The sequence below is a fragment of the Cryptomeria japonica genome, chromosome 8 (genome assembly GCF_030272615.1).
Source record: "Cryptomeria japonica chromosome 8, Sugi_1.0, whole genome shotgun sequence".
In the NCBI taxonomy this organism is placed as follows: domain Eukaryota; kingdom Viridiplantae; phylum Streptophyta; class Pinopsida; order Cupressales; family Cupressaceae; genus Cryptomeria; species Cryptomeria japonica.
Window position 1 is genome coordinate 467,503,482 of NC_081412.1, and position 24,966 is coordinate 467,528,447.

Below are 24,966 nucleotides of genomic sequence, written 5' to 3' on the forward strand. Positions count from 1 at the left end.
ATATCTACATTCTTTCCCTTTCTGAGTCTTCCGAGGAATTACCTTAATTGTAGAGTATGATTGAAGGAAAAGTGAATCCCCCATTATTGAAATCTTTGCTAGCTTCCTGCCATGTCTCAGATGCCTGCAATTTATGTAAACATTGACAAGGCATGTGGAGGGGCAAATGATTTGGATTTTCCTTTTTGATTTTATTTCTTTTAAAATAAACTTAATACTTCTTTCTTTTTTACTTTAAAATAAAATGAGGGCATTCCCATGCCAATTTCATATAGTTTGGATTCTATTTGACGGAGCACCAGAAGGTAAGTACATACTAAACAAATAGCAAACTCTTGTGCTAAGTTGGGTACACAACCCACATTACCATGAGCTCTTTGATTATTTAGTTAACCAATATTTATATAAGGAAATTTCATTCTCATACATACGCAACCTAACTACTTGAGTCTAAGTGTGCGGGTGAATAGATTATATCATGACAGTTTACTATTACCAGCTAGAACCTTTTCCTCAATAATACTTTTTCTCTGACCTGAGAGAGTGTAATTGGTTCTTGTCAAACTAACATAATTGGTCCTCACCATCATAATCATTCTTTGAAAGAAACTTAAACACAATCAAACTGACTAGCCTGATTGTTTGCTATTGAACAATTGATACATAATAATTCAATAATTAAACCAGGCTAATTAAATGGGATGTGACAATATGAGTGATGTAGATTATTAGCGTAGAGAAGATTATAACTAGTAGGGAAGCCTGATAATTATGGTTATAATTTAATGTGTAATGAATTTTCATTGTTACTAACATCAGTGAATTAGTCTACTTTCTAATTTTAATACAATGGTTCTTTATTTTGATTGGCAAAATGAGGGTTGCAACAGGTTCCTCACCCATAACAAAGGTCATAGCCAGTCAAAAAAAGTCTTTGCAATGCAATAGCAACCTTTGCAACAAAACCAATACAGATTTTGGCTGTACAGTTCTACCCAAACAATAAAATGATTGGGAAAAGAAAACAACTGAAACAGGATTCAGCTGTAGGAAAGTACACTTATATATTTATTGTAATATGATACTGATATCTACTGATTACATATCTTCTTTTATGTTTGCCATCTTGCATTGTTTCTCAAGTATTTTACCATTACATTACAGTAGAAATAGCCTATCGGCCAGCCTAGAAACAGCAAAACTAGATGCTATTCTGTGTGCTGCAGGAAGTCATATCGCACCTACTAGATTTTTACATTTCCTATCTTGACAAAAAGGAAGCTGTGTTGCATAATTCTTAAAAGATTGAAAAAATAAAAAGGTCCGGGGACTGAGACCCTGCTTCACTTGACATAGATCTACCCAACACTGATTCTCCTTGTAGATTTTTACAGGGATATCGACACAGAATTCTTGAACAGACTTTTCATAGAATCTCCAGAATTGAGCTAGCTTACTATTAAGTTGTTCAATTTGAAGAAAGGCTAAGGACTTTGAATTTGTAGGCACTGCTTGTGGGCTTCTAGCCTTCACCATTGGGAAAGCTCTGCATTCAGGTTTAGTTGACTGCCTCATTGTTGCCTAATTTATGCTCTTTGAAGACAGTCCATCAACTCCAAACTGTATTCCTATCACCTGGACTACCATCTTCTTAGGGTTGTCTTTTCCATCTCATAGAATTGGATATGCAACACCCAAAATGCCCTCCTGATGTGCTACCAGAATGTGTTTTACAAAATGTTCAAGTGCACATTGTGGTGATTCACAGCTTCAAGGTGCTCACGGACTGTTTGAATTTCCTTTTAAAGTGCCAACAGCTTTAGTGTTCCCCTATTCTAATGTAGGTTTCTCTTCTATACTCAAATTTAGCACATTCGTAGAGTTGACCAAGCCATTGATATAACAATTCGCCAAATAAGGAAAAACTTGGCAACTTAAAAAATACTTATTGTTTTTCAGTTTACATATGTGTTTCAGGGCATATTTTAGTAGACAAGCATTTTTTGGACACATTTTTCAGTATACAGGCATGTTTCAGGACATTTTTTTCAGTTTATGGTCATTTTAGGGCATGTTTTCAGTTTACAGACACTTTTTCCAGTGGCCATGTTTTGAAACACAACAAAATGAGGGCATGCAATGGGGATAACAAAATTACCAGTTATTTCAGTGTTTTTGGCAATCTTTTACCATATTTTACCCTTGTTTCAGCAAGTTGTGAATTAACCCTGCAAAAATTCAACCAGCAAAAAATTCCAGCAAGCACTCAGCAACTCACCCAATACTCTTGTGAGTTTTCTAACCATGGATTGGCCGTTGCTATCAAGAGAGGTTCTATAAGTAGCTCCCCATTTCATTCTAGGATTGCCCACCCTATCCGCCTTAGTTGTGGATGCTCCTAATGCACCTTATCAGATCTTGGATCACCCCTTTCCCAGTGATCGATCAATTAGTGCTTGTTGTGTGAAGCATAATTTATTTGATATTTCTCTTTAATTTTCACAGCTGCTATCTAATTTGTAGAGTTTTTATTTTATTTTTAAAATTCTTTGTGATGAAGCAAATAAGAACTAGTTTTGTATTCAAAATCTATTTTACAATTTACCACAATATTAGATATAATGAAACAGTTGGGCTTATATATCTTTGGAGTCCATTATCTGCCCATTATATTAAAATCATTGATTTACACTTAATTCTTCAGCTGCCAATATGCCAAACCTAAATCCTTCAGAAAGGTGTATGTATAACGTAGTATAAGAAAACTCTATTTATCATAGTGGATAATGATTTATATCAAACACTTGCTTAAGCAATGTATATTGAAATTTGTATTCTTTTTAAATACAGTCTTGTTGAGCAGATAGAAAGATGCATCTTTTGTTGATATTTGTGTTATTGCGTGTAGACTTTATGCATAACAGCTGTCAAAAGTTCAAACTAAATCTCTAAGAAAGGTGGCTACCATGTGCAACATGGTAACTAAATTCTATTTATCAATAGTAGGTAGTGATTTATAGAAGTACTTAAACATTGTGGACTGAAATATTTATATTTTTAAAAATGCATAGCCTTGTCAAATAGATAGAACTATGTATCTTTTGTACACGGTGGATTGAAATTTTTATTAATTTTTAAATACATATACTTTCCAAATAGATAGAAATATGCATCTCTTATTGAAGCCTTTCTGATTGTTCAGCAATACAACATTGGCAAGTGCTAATTGATCCGTGTCAAGCAAGCGGTTTTCAATAATTTTTTCTGCTTTGTTTTGAATAATAGCAAGTTGGAACAAATATGGTGATACGTGTTTCACTGTGTTGCTTAGATTTCAATCTTGAAAATTCCAAATCAGCTGTATATCTGACATAAATTGGCTTATATAAAAATGAATATGTGAGTTGCTATATTATGCAACTTTCTATTTCACATGGAAATGATAAGACAATATGACAATGGCCCAGAAACTTGTTCTCAATATCAAGTATCAATATGCTAATGATCAACGCATATGGCACTGTGTTCTGTTGTCTCTATTTCTGTTCTTGGATATGCATCCCTGAGAATGAGATTAATTAAAATTTGCATGAATTAAATTATATTTAATGTTTTGGTTATGTAACAAATTGTAAAGCAGTGACTTACATGATGTTAATGGTTGGATACATTGTTAGCCACTCATACACGTTGCTTTTTTGCAGCCTTCAAGTCGTTTTGATGAGCTCCCAGATGATCTTGATCCATTTGGAAAATTGCCGGGATCAATTGATGATGGGGATCCTCAGACAACTAATCTTTATGTTGGAAATCTAGCTCCTCAGGTAAATGCATTTTTTGGTCACATTTTGCTTGTCAGTTTGTTATTAAAAGTCAGCCAAGATATCCTGCTCTTAAATAAGCCATTCTGATTTGTTGCATGGATTATGTATGATGTCAGGTGGATGAAAATTTCCTTCTACGAACATTTGGACGATTTGGTCCCATTGCTAGTGTTAAGATAATGTGGCCAAGAACTGAGGAGGAACGTAGAAGGCAACGCAATTGTGGCTTTGTTGCATTTATGAATAGGGAAGATGCTCAAGCAGCCAATGATGAAATGCAGGGTGAGTGCCATTTTTCCTGTAGACTACTGTTTATTTATGCAGCATAGGTTGAATGAAATACAAAAGATCTCTTGGGTTTACAAAAATAAATTATAGTGGGTGTCCATAGGCAATTTACCCATTTTGAAATATTACAATGCATGATGTTGGCAATGCATAGGAAGCCAACTATCATGAAATTTCATACTTCTCTTTCATTGTAAAGCCTTATTTTTTTCCATTTCTCTAATTTCCTAATTTCTAAAAGTAAGTGTCTCAAATTAGATGCATGCCTCACTTGCACTTTATTTAATAGTTCTAATGTTTAACAATCATAAGCAATAATGAAAATATCCACACAAGTAAGATCTAGGAAATTAGAACACAAGATGCTCAAATGATTTTGCATAGACACACTTGTGGAAGAAAACCATGGCAAAATATTGCTTATAGAAAACTTCATACAACTTCGTAGGCACCAACCCACAGGAGACTACAATCCCCTCTCTTGAGCACCAACTCAGCATGAGACTCCAATCTCTTTGAGTAGGAGGCTCCAACCTCCTAAACTTGCGAAGTAGAAGGCACCAACCTTTGAAAAGAAAAGTTATTGTAATGTTGTTGTGTCTGCCCTAGATCCCTTCAAGGACTTAAACAAGATCTGCCCACAAATCTGCCTTGAACTTCTGCTCTTGACACTCCACTCAGATCTGCTATACGATCTTTAAAATTTGCTCACAAATCTACATAATGTCTGCTCCAATTAGCTCTGATTTCTACTCTCAAAATATGTAATTTTTAGTCATAGATCTGCTTTCAACTTTCTGATTTTCTGCTCTTTAATGTGCTATTAAAAGTCTAATTCTCTGCTGTTAAAAATCTGATTCTCTGCTGCAAATCTGTTTTTAGAATAGGAATGATATTCAATGAATGGATCCTTAAAATGACCTCCAATCAACCTTTATTTATACATCCAATGTGCCTCTTCAATCAAAAGACATATCCCCTCAACTTGGTTCGCCAAAGGAGCATATGATAGATTTTTAATTTAAACTAGTGTTCCATGGGGACGTGTGCCCCTCAAAAAAACCCGCCTCTCCTATAGGGTGACGTTTTTGAGACGGGGAAATCTGAGTGCTTGACCCTTGCAGGTCGGCCCTCTTTAGGAGCCCAATAATTTCCCTTCAAGGAATTTGCCAGGGCATAGATTTTTATTTAATTTAAGTTGCACCTTACCAAGGGTTCGGCTTGAAAAAATATTGCTTTGAATTGTTTATAAAAATTATTTAAGTCGACCTCTACATCTGAGCTCCCTATGTGCGATTGCTCCTTATCAATTTGTAGCATCTTTTATCTTCTAAGTCTGCTTCTTAAACTTAATAGATCTACTCAAATAAATTTCCTAACTCTTCTCCAAAATGCCACTGAAATGCCCTTGACATCAATGACAATTAATTCAACACTCTCCCCCTTTATTGTCGATGACAACACTGTGGAAATGATCTTTAGAATGCAATAGTCTGGCTGAAATGCTCCCCCTGACTGTAATGCTCCCCCTTACTCAACTTCTCCCCCGTTGTCATTATCTAGGGCTAACTGAATAAGGCAATGAATAGCTCCCCCTGAACACATGCTTCTCTTGAAAGACTTAGTAAATGAATGAGTGTGTCTTCACTCCCAATTTCTCCCTTAGGTACCCAAAAGTTTCTTTTGGAAGAGGTTTTGTGAAATATCTGCTATCTGCTCAAGGTACTCAAAAGTTGCGTTTGGAAGAGGCTTTGTGAAATATCTGCAATCTGCCCCTTGTAGCAAATTATTCTACTTACATGCTGCTCAAGTACTTGCTCCCCCAAGAAATGATAATCGGAATATGCTTCGTTTAAGAGTGGATAACTGGATTCTTTGAGATGTTGATAGCACTCGTATTATCACAAAATATGGAGATGGGATGCTCATATTCAACCTTGATATCTTTCAAATATTGTTTCATCCATAAAACTTGCGTGCAACAAGTTGCTACAACAATATATCTTGCCTTTGTTGTTGATAAAGAAATTGGAGCCTGTTTCTTACTTAACCATGATACTAGATTGTTACCAAGAAAGAATGCTCCTCCACTTGTGCTTTTTCTATCATCAACACTACTTGCCAATCCACATCCATATATGTTGTAAGAGTAAAATCTTTGCCTCTTGGGTACATCGATCCAAATTGCATAGTTCCCTTTAAATATATTTATATTCTTTTGACTACATTGACATGGCGTTCCTTAACATATTTGGTTTGTGATATAAAGATTCTTCTATTTGATTGGGAAATTTGCCAACTAGGAAAGAAAGATAGCTCACCTAACATAGACATCTCAAATTCCTTTTGCATATTGGAGGCGAAGTCTTGACACATCTTGTCACTATTTCCCTCAAAAATGTTCTTATCAACATATACCACAACAATGATCAATTTATCTCTGTTGTTCTTGATATATATGTTGTTATTTGCTATTCCTCTTTTGAAGCCTTGCTCTTGAAGATACTTGTTTAACCTTGAATACCAAGCCTTTGGGGCTTGCTTTATTCCATAAAGAGCCTTCTTCAGTCTCCATACATAATCTTCTTTCTCTGACAAGATGAATCCTTTAGGTTGTTCAATATATGCTTCCTCTTCAAGATTTCCATTTAGAAAAGCTGCTTTGATGTTCATTTGTTAAACATTGAAGTTATTGAAACTTGCAAGAGCTAATAACATTCTAATAGCCTTTATAATCTTGGAATAGGGGCAAATGTTTCTTCAAAATCTATTCCTTTGACTTGTGCATAGCCTTTGCACACAAGCCTTGCTTAGTTCCTTGTGACTTCCCCATCTTCATTCAGCTTGTTTTAAAAAACCCACTTGGTTTTAATAACATTCTTGTCCTTAGGTCTTGGGACAAACTCCCAAGTTTCATTCTTCTCTATTTGAATTGGTTCTTCCTCCATAGCTTTGAGTTCTTTGGTTCAGCTTTAGAAAGTAAATATAAGTTTGCATGTTTATTTGTTTTGGCTAGTCTTCTTCTTGTCTGAAGTTTTGCACTTTTGTCTCCAATAATGAAATCTTTAGGATGGTTCTTTTGGATGAATCTGGATGGTGTCACCTTTGATGAATTTTCTTTCTCCACTTATTTATTTTCAGTTCCATCCTCTATCTCTTCTTCTTTGCAACTTTCATCCTTTTAATAATCAAATTCTTCTAATATCTCCTTTTGATGCTTTTCTTCGTCAATTCTCACATTAACACTTTCAATAATTTTGTGTAGTCTCTTGTTATAGCACTTGTAAGCTTTGCTTCTTGTGGAATATCCAAGGAGGATACCCTCATCACTTTTGAAGTCAAATTTTCCCAAATCTTCTTCATCCCTTCTTATATAGTATTTGTCTCCAAAGAGATTGAAATACTTCACTAATGTAGGCTTTCCCTTCCAAAGTCTATATGGAGTTTTGTTATTATTTACCCTGATTTGTGCTTGGTTTGAAATGTATACAACTGTATGAACTGCTTCTTACCAAAAAGTATTAGCTATCTTTGATTCATTGAGCATAGCTCTTGCCATACCTTGAATTGTATTATTTTTCCTCTCAACTACTTCATTTCGATGGGGAGTTCTTGCAGCTGAATATGGTTTTTTTTATCCCATGCCTTTCATAATATTTCTTCAAACTGATTTGAAGTAAATTCTCTTCCTTTGTCAGATCTAAAGCACTTGATCTTTAGTCCTGTTTCATTCTCTATTGCCTCAGATTTTTTTTAATAAATGCTACACACATCATCTTGGAATAATCATGAATGAACAACATGAAATAGTTCTCACCTTGCAAACTTTTCGTCCTTGTTGGCCCACACAAATCGGTGTGAATAAGCTCCAAAGGCTTTGATGTATAGAACTCCTTCGTTTTGAAGCTTGCCCTTTTTTGTTTGCCATATTAACATTGTTTGCAAATGTCATTTGATGGTTTTGCTATTTTTGGCATGTCCCTTACAGCTTGCTTTTTGTTGATCTTCATAATGTTATAATAGTTCAGGGTATCCATCCTCTTGTGGCACAACCAATACTCATCTTCTTGCCCGATGTAGCAGTTTTCACTTTAGACCTTAATAAGAATGTAGAGATTCCCATCCGTTTTGTAACCATAGATTACTAGTTTTCTATCATTAATAATTTTACATCCTCCAAACTGAAATGTGAAAGTGTTCCCTTGGTCACACGATTGACTCACATAAAAGATTATGCTTCAATCCTTCAACATATAAGACATTTTTTGTTTTGGTTCTTCCATTGTCTAGATTGAGTGTACCTTTTCCTATTATGTTTGCAATAGCATTGTCTCCAAATTTTACCGTCTCTTCATTCACTCTTTTCAAAGAGAGAAATTTGCTCTTATTGCCAGTCATGTGAGTTGAGCATCCACTATGAACATACCATTGGTTTATCTTATTGTGGGCATGTAATGCAACTTGTACAAACATAGAACTTTCGTTTATCTCTTGCTCTTTTTTCCAAACTTTGTTTGGTTCATCCTTCTTGTCACAAACATTCTCTTTCTTATTTTGTTTTGGTGGCTTAACAAAGGTACTTCTGCAGAACTTAGCTATGTGCTCAAAGATGTTATACTTATAGCATATGACGTTATAATCCATTACAAGAGCAAATAAGTTGAAGTTCCTCTTTGAAAATCTGTAACGATTTCTTGTATGCACTCTACATTCTAATGTTCTTTGACCATATTGAGTGCATGAAAAGCAATAGTGATGAAAGGAATAGTTGAACTTGGTAGTGCGTGGATTTCTTTTAGGGAAGGACCATTTAAGGTTGTCCTTGTTAGTTCTTTGAAACTGTGAGGCTTTATCTTCCTTCTTGCTTTTCTCTTTATTTGCTTCCTTTTTTTCGTATCATATTAAATTGTGAGGAGAGAGAAGAATGTTGGCCTTGAAGAGCAAAACTTTCCAACTCATAAATGGATTATAATATTAAATGGGGTCTAGTCAAGCTTTTAGGCAATTTGTTATGCAGCAGGAGATGCCAGGCATATTGAAGGAAGCTCGTGGCGGTCTCATTGGAGGACACATGGGACCGAATGCCACAACCCAAAAAGTTCTATTGGTAGGGTTGTGGTGGCCAACATCACACAACGATCCCTGAGAGTGGATACCATGGCGTGACACCTACCTAAGAACAAGAAACCTCTCAAGCGAGGTTATATGCCATTATTTCTTTTGCAACCTTAGTAGCTGTTTGAGAGGTGCAGATTAGACTTCATCAATCCACTTAAGGTCAGCCAACATCAGTGTAGATATATAGTTGTAGGGGTAGAGTACCTAACCAAAGGCAAGAGCATTGTTGGACAACATGGCTATGAGCACAACGAGATTCATCTATGAGCATATTGTCATGAGGTATGGTATTCCAATTCAGATCACAAGTGATCAGGGAGTACATTTTGTCAATCATGCCATTAGTTTGATGACAACAAAGTTTTGAATCTTTCACAATCTATCAAGTCCCAACTACCGAAAGAGAAAATGGTCAGGCTTATTCAATGAACAAGGTATTGGTATCAATCATTCATAAATCATGTGGCATTGAAGAGGCTAATTGGTGGTATTGTGGGTCTACTCTACATTATATAAAGTAATGATTGGGCATACACCCTTCTAGTTGATGTATGGTCTGGAATCAATTTTCCTTGTGTGAGAATAGCAGTAGAGAATAGACTCAAGGACGAAGAGTTTGAAGGAATGACACTTTTAATTGAACAAATTGGATGAACAAAGAGTGCTCACATAGTGGGCAACTGAGAACATGCAACAATAGAGAAAGTATTGGCATGAGAAATAACTTTTGATCGGTACAATTAATTTTTGAAATATAATGGTCACAACAAAATTAAGTTGGGTAAGTTTAAGGTGAGATGGCATGGTCCCTTTAAAATTTAAGAATTTTGCTAGAATGGAGCCATCAGATTGGAGAATTTGGACGACACTTTGTTGAAAGACAATATCAATGGATTGAAGTTAAAATTGTACAAAGAAAGAAGGGAGAGGCCAATATCAATTAACATGATAGATTCCACAATACACAAGAGGATTTTGATCCGAGATTAGAAGGACAAATAGGGGAGTTTCCTATTGAAGAAAAGATAGAAATTACAAGAGTGGCAAGTTCAACAACAAAACTCCAATTAATCAACTGTATGTGTGAACTAGCACCAATAGAGATAAGGTTTCGTGATGGTACCAAAATTTTACACGACTCTTTACTTTGTTCAAAGACCTGGGTATGTAAGCCATGAAATGGATGCAAAAATCAATGCTAATACAGAGCCAAAAGAGAGCGAGGAAGAGGTAGAATGGCCTGAGTCTGCAGAGGAAGAAGAAGGACCAAGGCTGAGACCAGTGTTAATGGTGCCACCAATCATAATATTGAACATGGATGGATACAATGAAGCACTAATCAAATATGCAAAAGAGAAGGGGCTACCAACACCACCACTAGATTGCCCTCTTGTTAGATTGTGGTGAGTGGTGAACAAGCCTACTGGAACCCCAATCATTCAAGGAGAAAATGCTACGTTACCCTGTGTTTTCTGGACAGGGACGACAGTGGACGATGAGACAAGTTCCGAGACAACAATTTTTTTTTACCAAATTTGGGGATAGGGTGGGGATGACAAAGGGGAAGACTGTATGTGTGAACTAGCACCAACAGAGATAAGGTTTCGTGATGGTACCAAAATTTTACACGACTCTTACTTTGTTCAAAGACTTGGGTATGAAAGCCATGAAATGGATGCAAAAATCAATGCCAATATAGAGCTAGAAGAGAGCGAGGAAGAGGTAGAATGGTCCGAGTCTGTAGAGGAAGAAGGAGAAGGGCCAAGGCTGAGACCAGTGTTAATGGTGCCTATTAACACAAAAGTTTGCACCCCTGGTGATCAGGCTTGACCACCAACCTTGTGAAACATTGAATCAACCTCTCAAGTGTGGGACCTTGCGCTGTTGTGAGGTTGAATCTCTGGAGAAGGCCAACTTCCTCTTCAATCTGAATGCAAAGTGTTGGACCAACTCAACACTGATAAAACTAATCTATGGATGATGGGGGAAAAGGGAGAGAGAGAAGGGTAACTGAAAGAGAGGAAAGGGGTTTGCACCCAGACTGAAATAATGATCTCCTGCTTATAATTAAACAGAAAATGAATAAGACTACCCAAGTATGCACAATTTCCTATCTTAACCAGCCCCTAAAGTGCAGAGTGAAGGTTGGAATTTGTAAGATAGCAGGAGGAACTGATCCAGTTCACAGATGATATCCACAAGGAATCAACACAATCATCTATACTCAGGAAACAAATTAAAATGCACTCAGACAAAGAGGTAAAAGAAATACATAGATTGTCAGAACTGAAAGAAGGCAAAACAGGTGAATTCTATTCATGTAAGGGCAAGGCAAAACTTTACAAGTGTAGAGAAACATAAGAATTCTGCATCAGAAAAAAAGGGAGAAGATCCTGAGAAAAATGTACAAAATTGCTTTTATAGTTCAGGCATAACTCAGATGGTTACATTTGAGAAAACCCTAACCCCACCCGGGTTAGATTACAAAAAAATCAGAGGAGAGGGAGAGATCAGATCTGAGATCTGATGGTGTGGTACAACTAGCTCTGGGAGCGTCCTCTACCTCTTGAAGAGCAAATATCTCCGCAAATCAGGAAAAACCCTGCATCTGGATAAGTCTCTGTGTACTGGATGGCGTCTGTAGGCACAAAAGTCTTCAAATCGCGTTGAAGAGGCATGGGTTGCATCTGGAATCGGCAGCAGGCATCATGTCCGGTGTTATGGCATCGAAATTTGGTAGTTGCAGTGAGATCGGGTCCATAATCGGGCACCGACTGAGCAAAAAATGACCTCAACCATCGGGTCTACAACCATCGCCTGCAAAAGAGTTTAAATGCCAACGACAATTGCAAGTTTGAAAATCGACCGTTGATTTGAGATCTCGTGTGCAGATGGACGCGCGAGATCTTGCCATGTAAGCGCTCTCAAATGCCCGATCGAAGATTAAAACATGGCCGTTGGATCAGGCTTTATGAACATCCAACGACCGTGGGTGGCTGACGTGGCACATCAGGTCCGTGCTTCCTTGGCCGTGTTTACCGTTGACTGCACTGTATTCTTACTCCACAACATCTCTACGGGTCCCTTTAAACCTCGCGGGATAAGAATTTTACTTTGATTCTGCTTAGCTTTTGTTATCCCACGGGACCACTTGTGTCTTTGTTTCCTCCTGCGGGATAAGAGTTTCTTTGAGCTACTCTTGTTTCCTTATCTTGTGGGACCTTTGATGCCTTTGCTCAACCTCGTGCGATAAGCTTTCTTTGCTTTTGCTTTGTTCGCTTAGCCCGCACAACCTTATCCCGCGAGACCCCTTTCTCCATGTTATTCCAACCCTACAGGATAAGGAGAAAGCCTCATTCGCTTTTGACTTTACTTATCCCGCGACATCACATTGTGCTCCCCTCGACCTCGCGGGATAAGAGAAAACACATTGTCTTTTCTCAAACCTCTTATCCCGCGAGATGTCGCCTTTGTCTTTGAACCTTCGCGGGATAAGGGTGAATACCCGCTGCCGCCTTTGTATTTCTTATCCCGCAGGATAAGGTTTTCTCTTTGTTTCACCTCGTGGGATAAGCCAAAAGTCTACCCGCCTTTGACTTCTCTTATCCCATAGGACTAGAATGTGGGTTGTTCTAATCTCACGGGATAAGAAGAAAGCCTTTTGCTTTGCTTTCTTATCCCGCAACCCACGCGATAAGGAGGGGCTCCTGTTGTCATCGTTCCACTCCATGGGATAAGGAGGAATACTTCCTCGCCCTTTGAAAATTCTTATCTTGCGGCCTCTGCTTGATGCATTCGAAAATCCTGCGATCGGTAATAGGAGACGGGAAAATAGCCCGCTGACGACCAGGAGCCTTTCCAGCCGATGGAACCCGGTCAACTCAAAAATGGAGAACCCAAAAGAAAACAAGGCAAAAAAGACCCCCTTGGTGGTCAATAACACAACCTGTTATTGACACATCACATAACCCTCGTGTTATATGACTTTGCAAAACTATGAAGAAGCAACTAACTCTGTTGAGACCGATAACACGACATGTTATCGGTATTGACTAACATGAAATGTTAGCCACACTGAAATCCTGGATCTGAGCTATGTTAAGGTTAGCACAAAAATTGTCAACAGTGCCACCAATCATAATATTGAACATGGATGGATACAATGAAGCACTAATCGAATATGCAAAAGAGAAGGGGCTACCGCCACCACCACTAGATTGCCCTCCTATTAGATTGTGATGAGTGGTGAACAAGCCTACTAGAACCTCAATCATACAAGGAGAAAATGCTACGTTACCCTGAGTATTCGGGACGGAAACGACAGTGGAGGACGGGACAAGTTTTCGGGACGACAAATTTTTTGCCAAATTTGGGGACAGGGTGGGGATGACAAAGGGGACGACTATATAAAATTTAAGGAAAATTTAAAAAATATTGGAAATTTTTAAATGTTCATTGAAAACATGGATAGAGCATGCATATATACATTATATTCATATGAAAACATGGATATAGCATGTGTATGTTACTATGAAAAAATTTTAGAACGTAAATTTTGAACATACAACACTGTTAATACTCAATAGTCAATTTGCATTCATAATTCAGAATTTCAATTCATTCAAATTGTCAATATACATATGATAAATAGATATTAAAGAAATAACATACAAAATGCCCAAAGGCTACATTGTTGCCATATAGTTTCATTGTCAATTACGATATGAAAATCAAAAGACAAAAAAACAAAGTACAATGCTGCCCCTAATCTACATCTCCTAATATTGCATCAAAATTAGAGTCCTTTGAGTCTCTACCACTCTCATGGTCCACGTCCAACTCATCCAACAAAATCCCAACCAATTCCTTTGGTGCCCCCTCCTCACCAACTTGGGCCACATCTTCGGTATCAACATCCCGTTATAAAGTTGGAGTCTGTCGATACTCTGGAGTCTGATGATCTTGAAGTCGGAGAGCACTATACACGACCACTAGCTTCTTTGCTCGTCTAGAGGTAAGTGTAGTGCCTCTTGATAGAGTGGATAAAGCCATATGTGGACCAATTCCTCTGTGCAACAGATGAAGTAGCAACTTGTGAAAGTAGGCGAGTGGCAAGCAACTTCAAATGTGGTGTATCCCTCCCATTCCCATGTCCACAATCCAATAGGGTCTCTTTGGGGTGATATAGCTATGTCCAACCTCGCCTGTGGTTTACTCAATGTAGGACCACAAAGATTTGTGAAGTCAAGGAATTGTGCACGAATTATGGAAGCTTCCTTTGTATATATCTTATCAATGGCTCATGTGAACCCATCTAAAATCTTATCATCATCACATGGAGGCACCCTTCCATCCCTTGGTTCATACCATTTGGAATTCATTACATAGGCTGCCATATGAAGCGGCGTGTTCATTATGGTCCACCTTCGTATCACAATGGGTCTAATATGTTGCTCATAAAATCCCAAAGTAGGCTCCTTAGCCAAAATTGTTTGGCTTAATCTTCCCTAGTGTATTTTTAAATGTCTCATATATCTCTCCAAGACTAGGAGAGTTTGTATCAGCATATCTGATGACATCTACAATAGGTGAGATGATAAAGCAAACATATCTGCAAGTGCAAAGTTCAAAATATATAAATCAGCAATTTAATAATAAAATCAGCGGTGTCTTACCTCATAGTGGACCACCAATTGTCGTCAAAGATTTTTTGTTTGGCAGATTTTCCTTTAGTAGAGTTTGATTCCCACCATCTAACTCACTCAGGATTCACCAACATCAATTGTAGAGGATCATGCACCTCAAGCATTCTCTCCAAGAAGATGAAGTAAGTGGCATACCTACATTCACTAAAATAATAAAAAATTTAAGTGGCATACCTATATTCGATGTTCATTAAAATAAAAAATTGGAAGTTGGAGACAAAATTAAGTGGCATACCTTGTTTCAACAGGTTTGAAGAACTCCTTTGAAAATGATCTAAAGAAAGCAAGTGAAGTGTGGTGGTTGCAAATGAACATTTGAATGTTCTTAGCTTTTAACACAACTTGCTTCACCCAATATTTTTCCTATGTCTTGCAAAAGATGTGCTTGTATTCACCCTCCACCATTAAACTTGCTGATTTGCACACACATGCTAAATCAGTGATCACCTATATAGCATTAGCTGTCTCGACCTCCTCTATGGCATCTCTCAAAATGCTAAACTGGAACTTTGCATCCTTACTCTTCCTTGAACGATCCACAACTATCAGAAAATAAGAACTAGCAAGGCATGTGACAATGATATTGATGAGTGGCCGATGTCTAACATCAGTCCACCCATCCATCACAATAGAGCAACCAGTCCTCATCCAAGTTCGTTTCATATCCTCCATTAGCACATTAACCTTGGAATACTCTTTGTCTAGGAGAGTAGTCTGTAGCTTATGGTCTCTAGGGGTGTGAATGTGGGGGACCAAAAGTGGCTATATCTTACGATTTGTTTGAAGTAAGAGGAACGTGCCACTTGAAATGGGATGGCATTACCAAAAAAAATTCTACCAATGGATGACTTTGTAGCTTCATGTCCTTGTGTATTAAACAAAGCTTCTATTAACCCTCCCTTCTCACTACCCATCTTCCTCTTTTCTCTTGTCTCAATTTGATTATAACTACCAATAGTGGATGTCATAGGCCCAAATGTTTGTGAAGATGCAAAAGAAGGTGCTGTTATTGCCACAACTTGTTTCCCCATTTTTGCCTCCATATGCAATCTGACACTCTATCCTCTCCTCATCTTTAAACTTTGGATAAGCTTTGACCCCATGGCTTGGAACACCCAAAAAATGAGATTTTACCTTTGTGTAGCTGCCCCTAAAATCTTTAAACAAACATGACAATTCCACACCCTACTCCCTTCCGAATTTCTTTTCTTTTCACCTTTAGGTGTATCATATTGGAGAAGAGGTTTTGTTTTATTAAAAGGGCCCTATGCATACGTTTCCATAATTTTTGAAGGGCATTTAAATACAATAGGTTGCTGTCCACTACTTCTCTCAGCATTTCCATTTGCATTTCCACCAACCACTTCCACTTCATTCTTACTACTACTATCACCACCGTTGCTGCTCATTATTTTTGAGTTTGATAAATTGATAAAATAAAAAAAATTAAAAATAATCAGACATCTCTCATTCTACATTTCATTCTTCAAATGACAAATTGAAAAAATTAAAGGAAATGCAAAAAATTTTAACATTCACTTTCTGATAATAATGCCCAGTAGGATCGATAAGTTTCTTGAAGTAATTTATTGATCCTATTGTACATTATTATCATAAAATTTTATCATTTACTTTCTGAGAGTAATTTATAGTAGATCGATAAAATTTGATCGTATTGTACATTACTATCAGAAAGTGAATGTTAAAATTAAATTTCTAGCATAGTTAGAGGAGGAAGGGTTATGAACTTATGATAGAAGCCCATGCTTTTATCATAATTTCATAACCCTTCCTCCGCTAACTATATTGTGGGAGAAATCAAATACCAATTAAAGTATTGAAAAATTGAAAAATGAAAAGATTATTAAATTTTAACGTATACCATATTCGGTATTACACTAAGCCAGCGATTATGTATTTCATATTTGCCTTTGGTATTAGTATTGCGGATTACCGTAACCTAGCGACTCTAGCCTAGAATGCACACACAAACAACTTCATTGAAAAAATCGATGTTGGTTCAGCCAAAATATCGCATGGCAGCCCCTAGTTTGTGAAAAAAATCACATGGGAAAAAGGCGTGAACATTGATTGGTGTAAATAAAAATATATTGCTCACAATAGGGGTTTAGTTGAAGAACGTGATAAGATAAAAATATATGGCAGCATATTTTATAAAAATGAAAAATTCGCATGTGCTTTTTTTTAAATTTATTTTATTTTTAACTTTAGAAGATTGGTCCCAGTCGTGGGGGACGCCCACCCATCCTCAGGATGGTCAAGGGACATCCCATACACCCCCCTTTGTCCTTGAGACGTATGAACGCCCCCCACGGCTGGGGCCAACGTCCCCTAGTTTCCGGGACGTCTCCAAGGAAATTTGGCAAATTGGGGATGGGGGGAAACGTCCCCCAGCCGTCCCCAAGTCCTTGGGACTGGGATAGGGGATTTTAGGCCAGGGATGTGTCCCCGGGTTACATAGAGAAAATGTCATATGGAACCAACAAAGATGTGGACAATTATTGGGCAATGCAACTTGGAAAAAGTAGGGTGCTAGATAAATTTTTTGATCTTGATTACATTGGCACTTGTTGTGAAGAAGAATGTTTTAAATGGCCATGGAAGACATGTAAATGGAGGCGTGATGCAAAAAGTAAAGAAAATTAGGGCCAAGGGGAAAAGCAAAGATTTATAGAAGGGTTCGAGAATAAAGGAATAAATGAGGACGGTGGAAAAAATGAAAATGGAGCTGAGAAAATTTTATTTAAAATTTAAATTAGGATACCAAGTTGAAGAAAAGAAAGCTTTCATTAAATTATTAGAGTTGGAGAATATTACAAAGTGTAAAGGCCAATTTATTAAAATGTCAATAAAAATTATTAAGGGGGCCAAATTGAAAAATATTATTAATTATGAAGGAGAAATAAAGAGACAATTAAAGGCCAAAAATATAAACTTCAGAATTAAAACAATTATCAAAGGTGGGACATATTCTCAACGACATCATGTTTCTTATTGTCAAAGGCATTATAATTTTTTTACTCGGTGGCATCATAATTATTATGCTTGGTGGCATTATACTTCTTCTTGGCATTCTAGGCCACATTATATTTTTCATTCTCCATGATATTATAATTCTTATTCTTGGCAACATTATCATATCTCACTCTCGGCGACAAGAAGGTTTTACCATTCTTAGCAGCTTCCTAGCGTATGACCCCTTCAACAGCTTCCGTACCATATTGTACAACATTGGCAATCTTTCATTGTACAGCGGTGTACCCACTTTCACACCTTACAACATTTTCCTAGCGACATACTATGACATTCCTCTCTACATATTGTATGACTTGATTTATTTTACATATATGACTCCACTGTACTAGCAATGTACGACTTGGTAGGGTACAACAACTCGTGTTGTATTTTTGGCATACACAATAGCTGTGATGTTTTCACACATCGCCCCATTGCAAATGGAGACCCCCTACTTTTTAGGCCTTTCCGATCTTTTGGCATTGTTCTTGGGTTTTGTCGCAGCAGTCTCGTCGGTCTCTCCGCTTTGCAGGCGTTCGAGGGTCATTTTGGATTTAATCTGCTTTTCGTTTGAGCGAGTTTGATGAAGTCTAGGGCGGCTTGTTTTGTCCCTTTTTAGGGTTTCTGCCTTTTGTCCTAAATTTTAGGGGTTTCTGTTAGGGTTTTGGAAAAATTGAACATACGACTCGAATCAGGATCCTTCAAGGAACCTCCCAGTAAAATGTGAGTCAAAACGGAGCAACTTTTTATTTTTAGAAAGTTCATATTTTTTAGGGATTTTTACTGAGTCCTGAAATGTCGTCATTTTGCCAAAAATCAAACTTACTATTTTTAGTAAGTTTCTATTTATAGTAAGTCATTCCTGTATCTTGTCTAGGGGTCCAACGCTAACACTTTGAAGGTTTCTATTTTTGGAAAGTTTGTTCTGACAGGACCATTCGGGCAAGGTGACAAAGATTAGACATTTGCAACTATTTCTAATTCCGGAAAGTCAGAAAGCAGACAGAGAAAGCCAGAAGATGGCTGAGTGAAGGAAGCCCATTGCTAAAATGGAAAGCTCGGGAAAATTCTCCAATTCTGGAAAAATCATCCCAAATTCTTACAAGGCGCCAAAACCAAGGAGGCATGGAGGATTCACAAAATTCTTTGAATCCTCCACCAAGTCAAAATTCCACCCAAGATGAAGGACAGGCGCCAAAACCAAGGAGGCATGGAGGATTCACAAAATTCATTGAATCCTCCACTAAGTCAAAATTCCGCCCTACTCTCCAGCCAGGCGCCAAAACCAAGGAGGCATGGAGGATTCACAAAATTCACTGAATCCTCCACCAAGTCAAAATTCCGCCCAAGATGAAGGACAAGCACCAAAACCAAGGAGTCATGGAGGATTCACAAATTTCATTGAATCCTCCACCAAGTCAAAATTCCGCCCTACTCTCTAGCTGGGTGCTGTTGTGACCATTTCACACATCGCCCCATTAAAATGGGGACCCCCTCTTTTTGCTCGGTTTTGCCTGTTTCTCTCTTTGCTTTTAGGGTTTTGGGTTAGTGAGTCAGTCGTCTGGATTAGGGTTAAGCCTTAGGGTTTCCGTTTTGATGTTTTCAAGCCGGTGTCTAGTCCAAATTTTGAGGATTGTTGAGCTTCCTCTCGTAGGATGCAATTTTGAAATAAGGTGAGTCTGTCAGGAGGTCAAATGAGTTTGTCTAGGTTCAGTCAAATTTTTGAATGCAAGTCCAAATTTTGCCTAAGTGTTGATGATGGAATTGCGAATTTTTGTTTTAGTGATTTTGACCAAATTTTGGAAATTTTGATAATTGATCCCAGGCATTGGAAATGGCCTAATTTTGCCTTGTGAAGTGACTGAAGTCTTAAAATCTTGGTATTTTGGCCTATGGAAGTGAAATCGCTCCTGTCCCTCAGCCATGGACCAGGGCGAAAATGATATTTTATGCATCTTGGTTATTAATTTATTTCATTTGTCTTGTGCAGGGTCGCTAGGAGATGCAATAATTGAAGATTTAGAGGATTTTTGAGACTCAAAATGGCAATTTTTTGAAGTTTAAGGCCAAATCGCTCCTGTCCCTCAGTCAGGGACCAGGGCGAAATGACTTACCCTCAGTCAGGGACCAGGGCGAAATGACTTAGATCATTTTGACCTCATTTTGATCAAATTGAAGCGTCAAGGACGCAATGGAAGGTGAAATCAACATGATGGAACGCTAGGATTCAGCCGTTTGCAATGAAAAGCTGAGATTTTGACCTCAAGGACAAAAATCGCTCCTGTCCCTCATTGAAGGACCGGAGCTTGAAATCCAAAATTGCCTTGTCCTTGAAAGATTTGAACGATTTCGCGATTTGAGAAGAATAAGGGAGGTACATTTTACTCGTTGAATATAATTTGATTGTACCTCGAAGGAGAAAATTGGCCCTAGAAGCAAAATCGCTCCGGTCCCTCAGCCAGGGACCAGGGCAAATTTTAATGGTAGCTCCTGTCCCTCTCTCAGGGACCAGAGCGATTCCTCCACAAGACAAGTTTTTGGCGAAGTGAAAAGAGTTTTTAAGTTTGAGGCAAGTAAAAGGAGGCATAACGAATCTGTTGGAGATCATTTGAAGATTGCAAGATACCAAATGAAGCCCATATTTGCCTAGGCGCTCCTGTCCCTCTCCAAGGGACCAGAGCGATTTCTTCTTAAAACAAATTTCCCACCAAGTTGGAGCAAGTCTCATGTTAAAGATAAGTGAAGGGGAGCATAATGAATCCGTTGAAGACAAATTTGAAAGTTAGCAAAGTACGAATGAGCTTACAAGTGAAAATTCGCTCCTGTCCTTCAGTCAAGGACCAAGGCGAAATCAAGGCTATCTAGTATTCTCCTCCAAGTTTAAACCACTCCAAGCCAAGGTACAAGGTGGCAATGATGTTTGGAACGCCTCGAAGAAGAACAAAGTTGCAAGGACCATGAAAAATGATGAAATTACCCAAGTTCGCTCCTGTCCCTCACTAAGGGATCAGAGCGAAATAGTCAAATATGCTTAAACTTTGAAGGCCACTTTCGTTTCAAACGTTCAAGAAGGAATAAAGGGCACCATTTTACGCCTTGAAGACAATTTGATATCGATATGATAGAGGATTTGCACCATAGACTAAAGTTCGCACCTGTCCTTCAGTCAAGGACCAGGGCGATATTCACTAGACTGGTCGTTTCTTTCAAAAAACCACGTCAAGGCGAGGTCGCACAAGGTCGAAAATGTCTTTGAGAAGATGATGGGCAAGGAACCAAACGTCAAAAAGTGACTAACTTGAGCAAAGAGGCAAGTTCGCTCCTGTCCTTCAGTCAAGGACCAGGGCAATATTCATAAAATCAATCATTTTTCTTCCTAGATCACATCAAAGCAAGGTTACACAAGATTCGAAATGTCATTTGGAAGGTGATGAACAAGGAGTTAAGTTTAAAAGATGACAAATTTGAGCTAGAATTCAAAGTTCGCTCCTGTCCCTCACCAAGGGACCAGGGCGATATTCACTTGAATATCAAATTTGCCTTGAAAAGACAAGTAAGGTACGCGTGGAATGAAATGATAAAATTGTTACTTGCCTTGTGATGCAAATTGGTGATTAAAGAGGCGAAGACCAAGGAGTTAATGCAAAGTTCGCTCCTATCCCTCACCAAGGGACCAGGGCGATAATGATCTTAAGAGGCATTCATCTACAACATTGAATCGATCAAATTCAAGATTCCCAATGAAGATGCCAGTTTCAACGTAGAGGAAGTGGTTTTGAACGTAAAAGGGGAGAAATTCAAGAGCAAAATGCTAGATCGCTCCTGTCCCTCTCCCAGGGACCAGAGCGATATGGTTTGTATCCCTTACATCTCTCATGTGTTTGGCGCCAATAAATTTTGAATTGCATTAAATGCTAAATTTCGATAAACCTTGATATTTTTAATTAAAATTGGCATTTAATGGGTGCGCACAAGGCATTTAATAATTAATTTTTTGCCTTTTAAAAATCGAAGCTATTAAATACAAGGCATTTAATTAATTAATTATTAATTTAAATAAATAAAATTGAAGCGCTTGGGTTTTATTTTTATATTTTTACAAAGTCGGCCTCCATTTTTATTTAAAATTTATTTATTCTTTGCCTATTTTTCAAAAGTCGGCCTATGGGGGATTGAAGAGGTAAGCGCTTATATAAAGGGGGTATGATATCTCATTTCAAATCATCATTCAATCATTGTTGCATGCGATTTTGGAGAGCAATAGGAGAAAGTGCGAAATATCATCAAGAGAGGAGTGCGAATTGTGTTCAAGTGGAGCGAATTCTCTATCATCACGTTGGAGACCCCAAGGGTGGTGGAATTAACAAGAAAGGTGCCTTTGCTAAAGGAGGATCACGTTGAAGACTTCAAATTTCGTTTTTGCCTAGGCGAATTTCATATTTTTTGCATCTTTTTAGAGTTAGCTCTCAAGTGAGGTATGGCGAAGTCTTCTTTTGTCTAAATTTTGAATTTTGATCGTCATAGTCTTAATCTAAATTTTGAATTTTGAAATTTTGAATTTCCAGTAGCTCAATCGTATTTAGGAAATGATAACTCAAGGACTTATCATGAAGTTTCCTAAATTCAATCTTTAATCTAATTTATGTTTATACATTGCAAAATCTATTTCTTATTATGAAATGTTGTGTAGGTGTTACAATGGCGACCCCAAAGGCGGGAGCATCCACCAGTCGTCCAGCTTTCATGAAGGAAGATCAGAAGAACGAAGAATTGGAGACCAAGATCGTGTCGAAGTGGAGCAACATTGGAGATACCAACTTGGGAAACTTTAGTGTGAAGAAGTTTCGAGAGGTCCCTTACATTGGCAAGCCATCACCTGTTGCAAGGAGGATAATTGAAAGTGGCATTATCAAGGCGGCCGGCTTCCCTCCAGCAATCCAGTGCCATGAGTTGATGATCGAGTGTGCTCGCCATTATGATCCACAGTCCAGATCGATAGTGTCCAAGGAAGGAGACACTTTTGCTTATCTTTCAGAGGAGGCTATAAGTGAAGCTCTTCACTTACCAGAACATAAAGATATGATTTATAAAAGCTTAGAAGGAGCCAGGTCCATGTACGAAGATGATCCAGACACTTGCCTAAGCATCATCAACAAGAATTGGTTACTCAAGAGTCGTCCTCGCCTGAGCAAGATTCCGAACACACCACATAGGATCGACTTCCAGGAGGAGTACAGAAATTTGATAACATTACTCAACCGAGTTACAGGGGCTCCTCAAGCCTTCTATTTTGAGAAGTGGATGTTCTACTTCATCCAAGTGATAGTTCAGGGAAAAGGAACAATCAATTGGGCTAGAATGATTAGCCATTGCTTGGACGTACAGTTAAGGAGATTGAAGGCTACCAAGTCTTTCCACATGAGTTCATACATCATATATGCCTTGATCAGGAGCTTTGAGTATGCAGAACTACCTCACAAAGGAGTGATTGGAATAGAACCTGGCGAGGTCAGAGTTTGTGATTCCTATGTTCACTTGCATCATCCGCCAGGAAGTAACTACAAGTTAGTCAATGATACATTCACGATGAACATCACCAGGACATTGCAAGGCGGGATTCACAATCGGCTATCTCAGGATGCACAAGAGCTTGTGAAGAGGTACGGTGCATGGTTTATCCAATTCCAGAAATTTACATATATTAGAGTTCATGGATGTCCTTCACCTCCCTACATGTTGCCAAGATATCCGACAGACAGAATAGTGTTACTTGAGGTAACAAGACAGTTGGCAGCTTATGTGAAAGCATTCAGACACAGACATGGAAATGGAGTTCCTGTGCCTATCATATTAGGGAATTCAGTTGAGGTATGTCCTAATGCCCTAGCCATGGATGATGCAGAGAAAGAGTTAGCTTTATATTCATTTTCATTCTTTGCCTTGAGAGAGAGCTTTGATCCATATGGGTATATAGAGGAGACAGTCGGAAGAAAGTATAAGCATGAGTTTCAGATAGAGGACTTTGTGATGAATCTCTTGGATGACCTTGAAGTGAAAAGAAAGATGCATTTTAGATTGCCTTTAGACTTCATCAGGAAATGCAAGATTTACAGAGTGGCCGACCAAGCTCAGGACAGTGGTAGACATCTCCAATCATCTTATGATCGAGAAAGCAAATCAGTGAGGCTAGATTGGAATGAACCCGAGGTTGTGGATCTAGATGCTTTGATGGCTCCAGTCTTGTCTTGTACTCGCAGATGGGTTGATGTGCAGCATCAGAAGTTGAGAGAGCAAGGCATATCTATGACTTTCACTTTGGAAGAGAAACCAGTTGAAGGAGGAGCAAGTGTAAGTGAGGGTAATCCTAATCCCAGAAATGCAAGCGAAGGCAACCTTCGAAGTGTAAGTGAGGGCAATCCCCATCCAAGAGGCTCGAAGAGGAAAGAGAGACCTGAGAAAAGAGAATCTTCCAAGAAGAAGCAAGAGGCCAACTGAGATCGTTCATCCGGCACATCTTCTCGACCTGAGAAGAGGACACTTGAGATAGAGGAGTCTATGGAATCAATGGTACAGAACGATAAAGAAGGATAGGCACCTCGAAGGTCACCAAGTGGGTCTCTCCAAGCTAATGAGCTACATGAAGATAAGGAAGATAATGAAGTAACATCTCCTCTCAGAGAAGAAGAAACATTGCCTAATGAGATACAGGTTAAAGAAACAAGATCGGCCATCCCAGATTGGTTAAAGGAAAGACTTACAAGGGTGATTGTGATCGAGGACGAAGACAGTGTGATTGATTTAGAGAGCCTTGTTGGAAATTCTCAAAAGATGACAGAGAAGAGGAAGGCTACTAAGATGTCCAGAAGGATCGAAGTTGAGACAGATGTGGATTTGCAAGAATTAGAGGATAGAGTCAAGGTCATCTTTTGCAAAGATGAGAATGTTATTACAAATGAGCAACGAGATCAGATGTTTGCCACCATGCTCCTGATTGA

General features: G+C 38.3%; 1 protein-coding gene across 2 annotated transcripts in view; it reads left to right on the plus strand.

The window, feature by feature from the left end:
• Positions 1-24,966, plus strand: part of LOC131055814 (protein RRC1) — a 121,166-nt gene that overhangs the window by 74,661 nt on the left and 21,539 nt on the right. For both annotated transcript variants that reach the window (XM_057990158.2, XM_057990159.2), the window contains 2 exons: positions 3,705-3,824; positions 3,941-4,106. In XM_057990158.2, the coding sequence (XP_057846141.2) occupies positions 3,705-3,824; positions 3,941-4,106 (286 nt within the window). The remainder of the gene's footprint in view (positions 1-3,704; positions 3,825-3,940; positions 4,107-24,966) is intronic.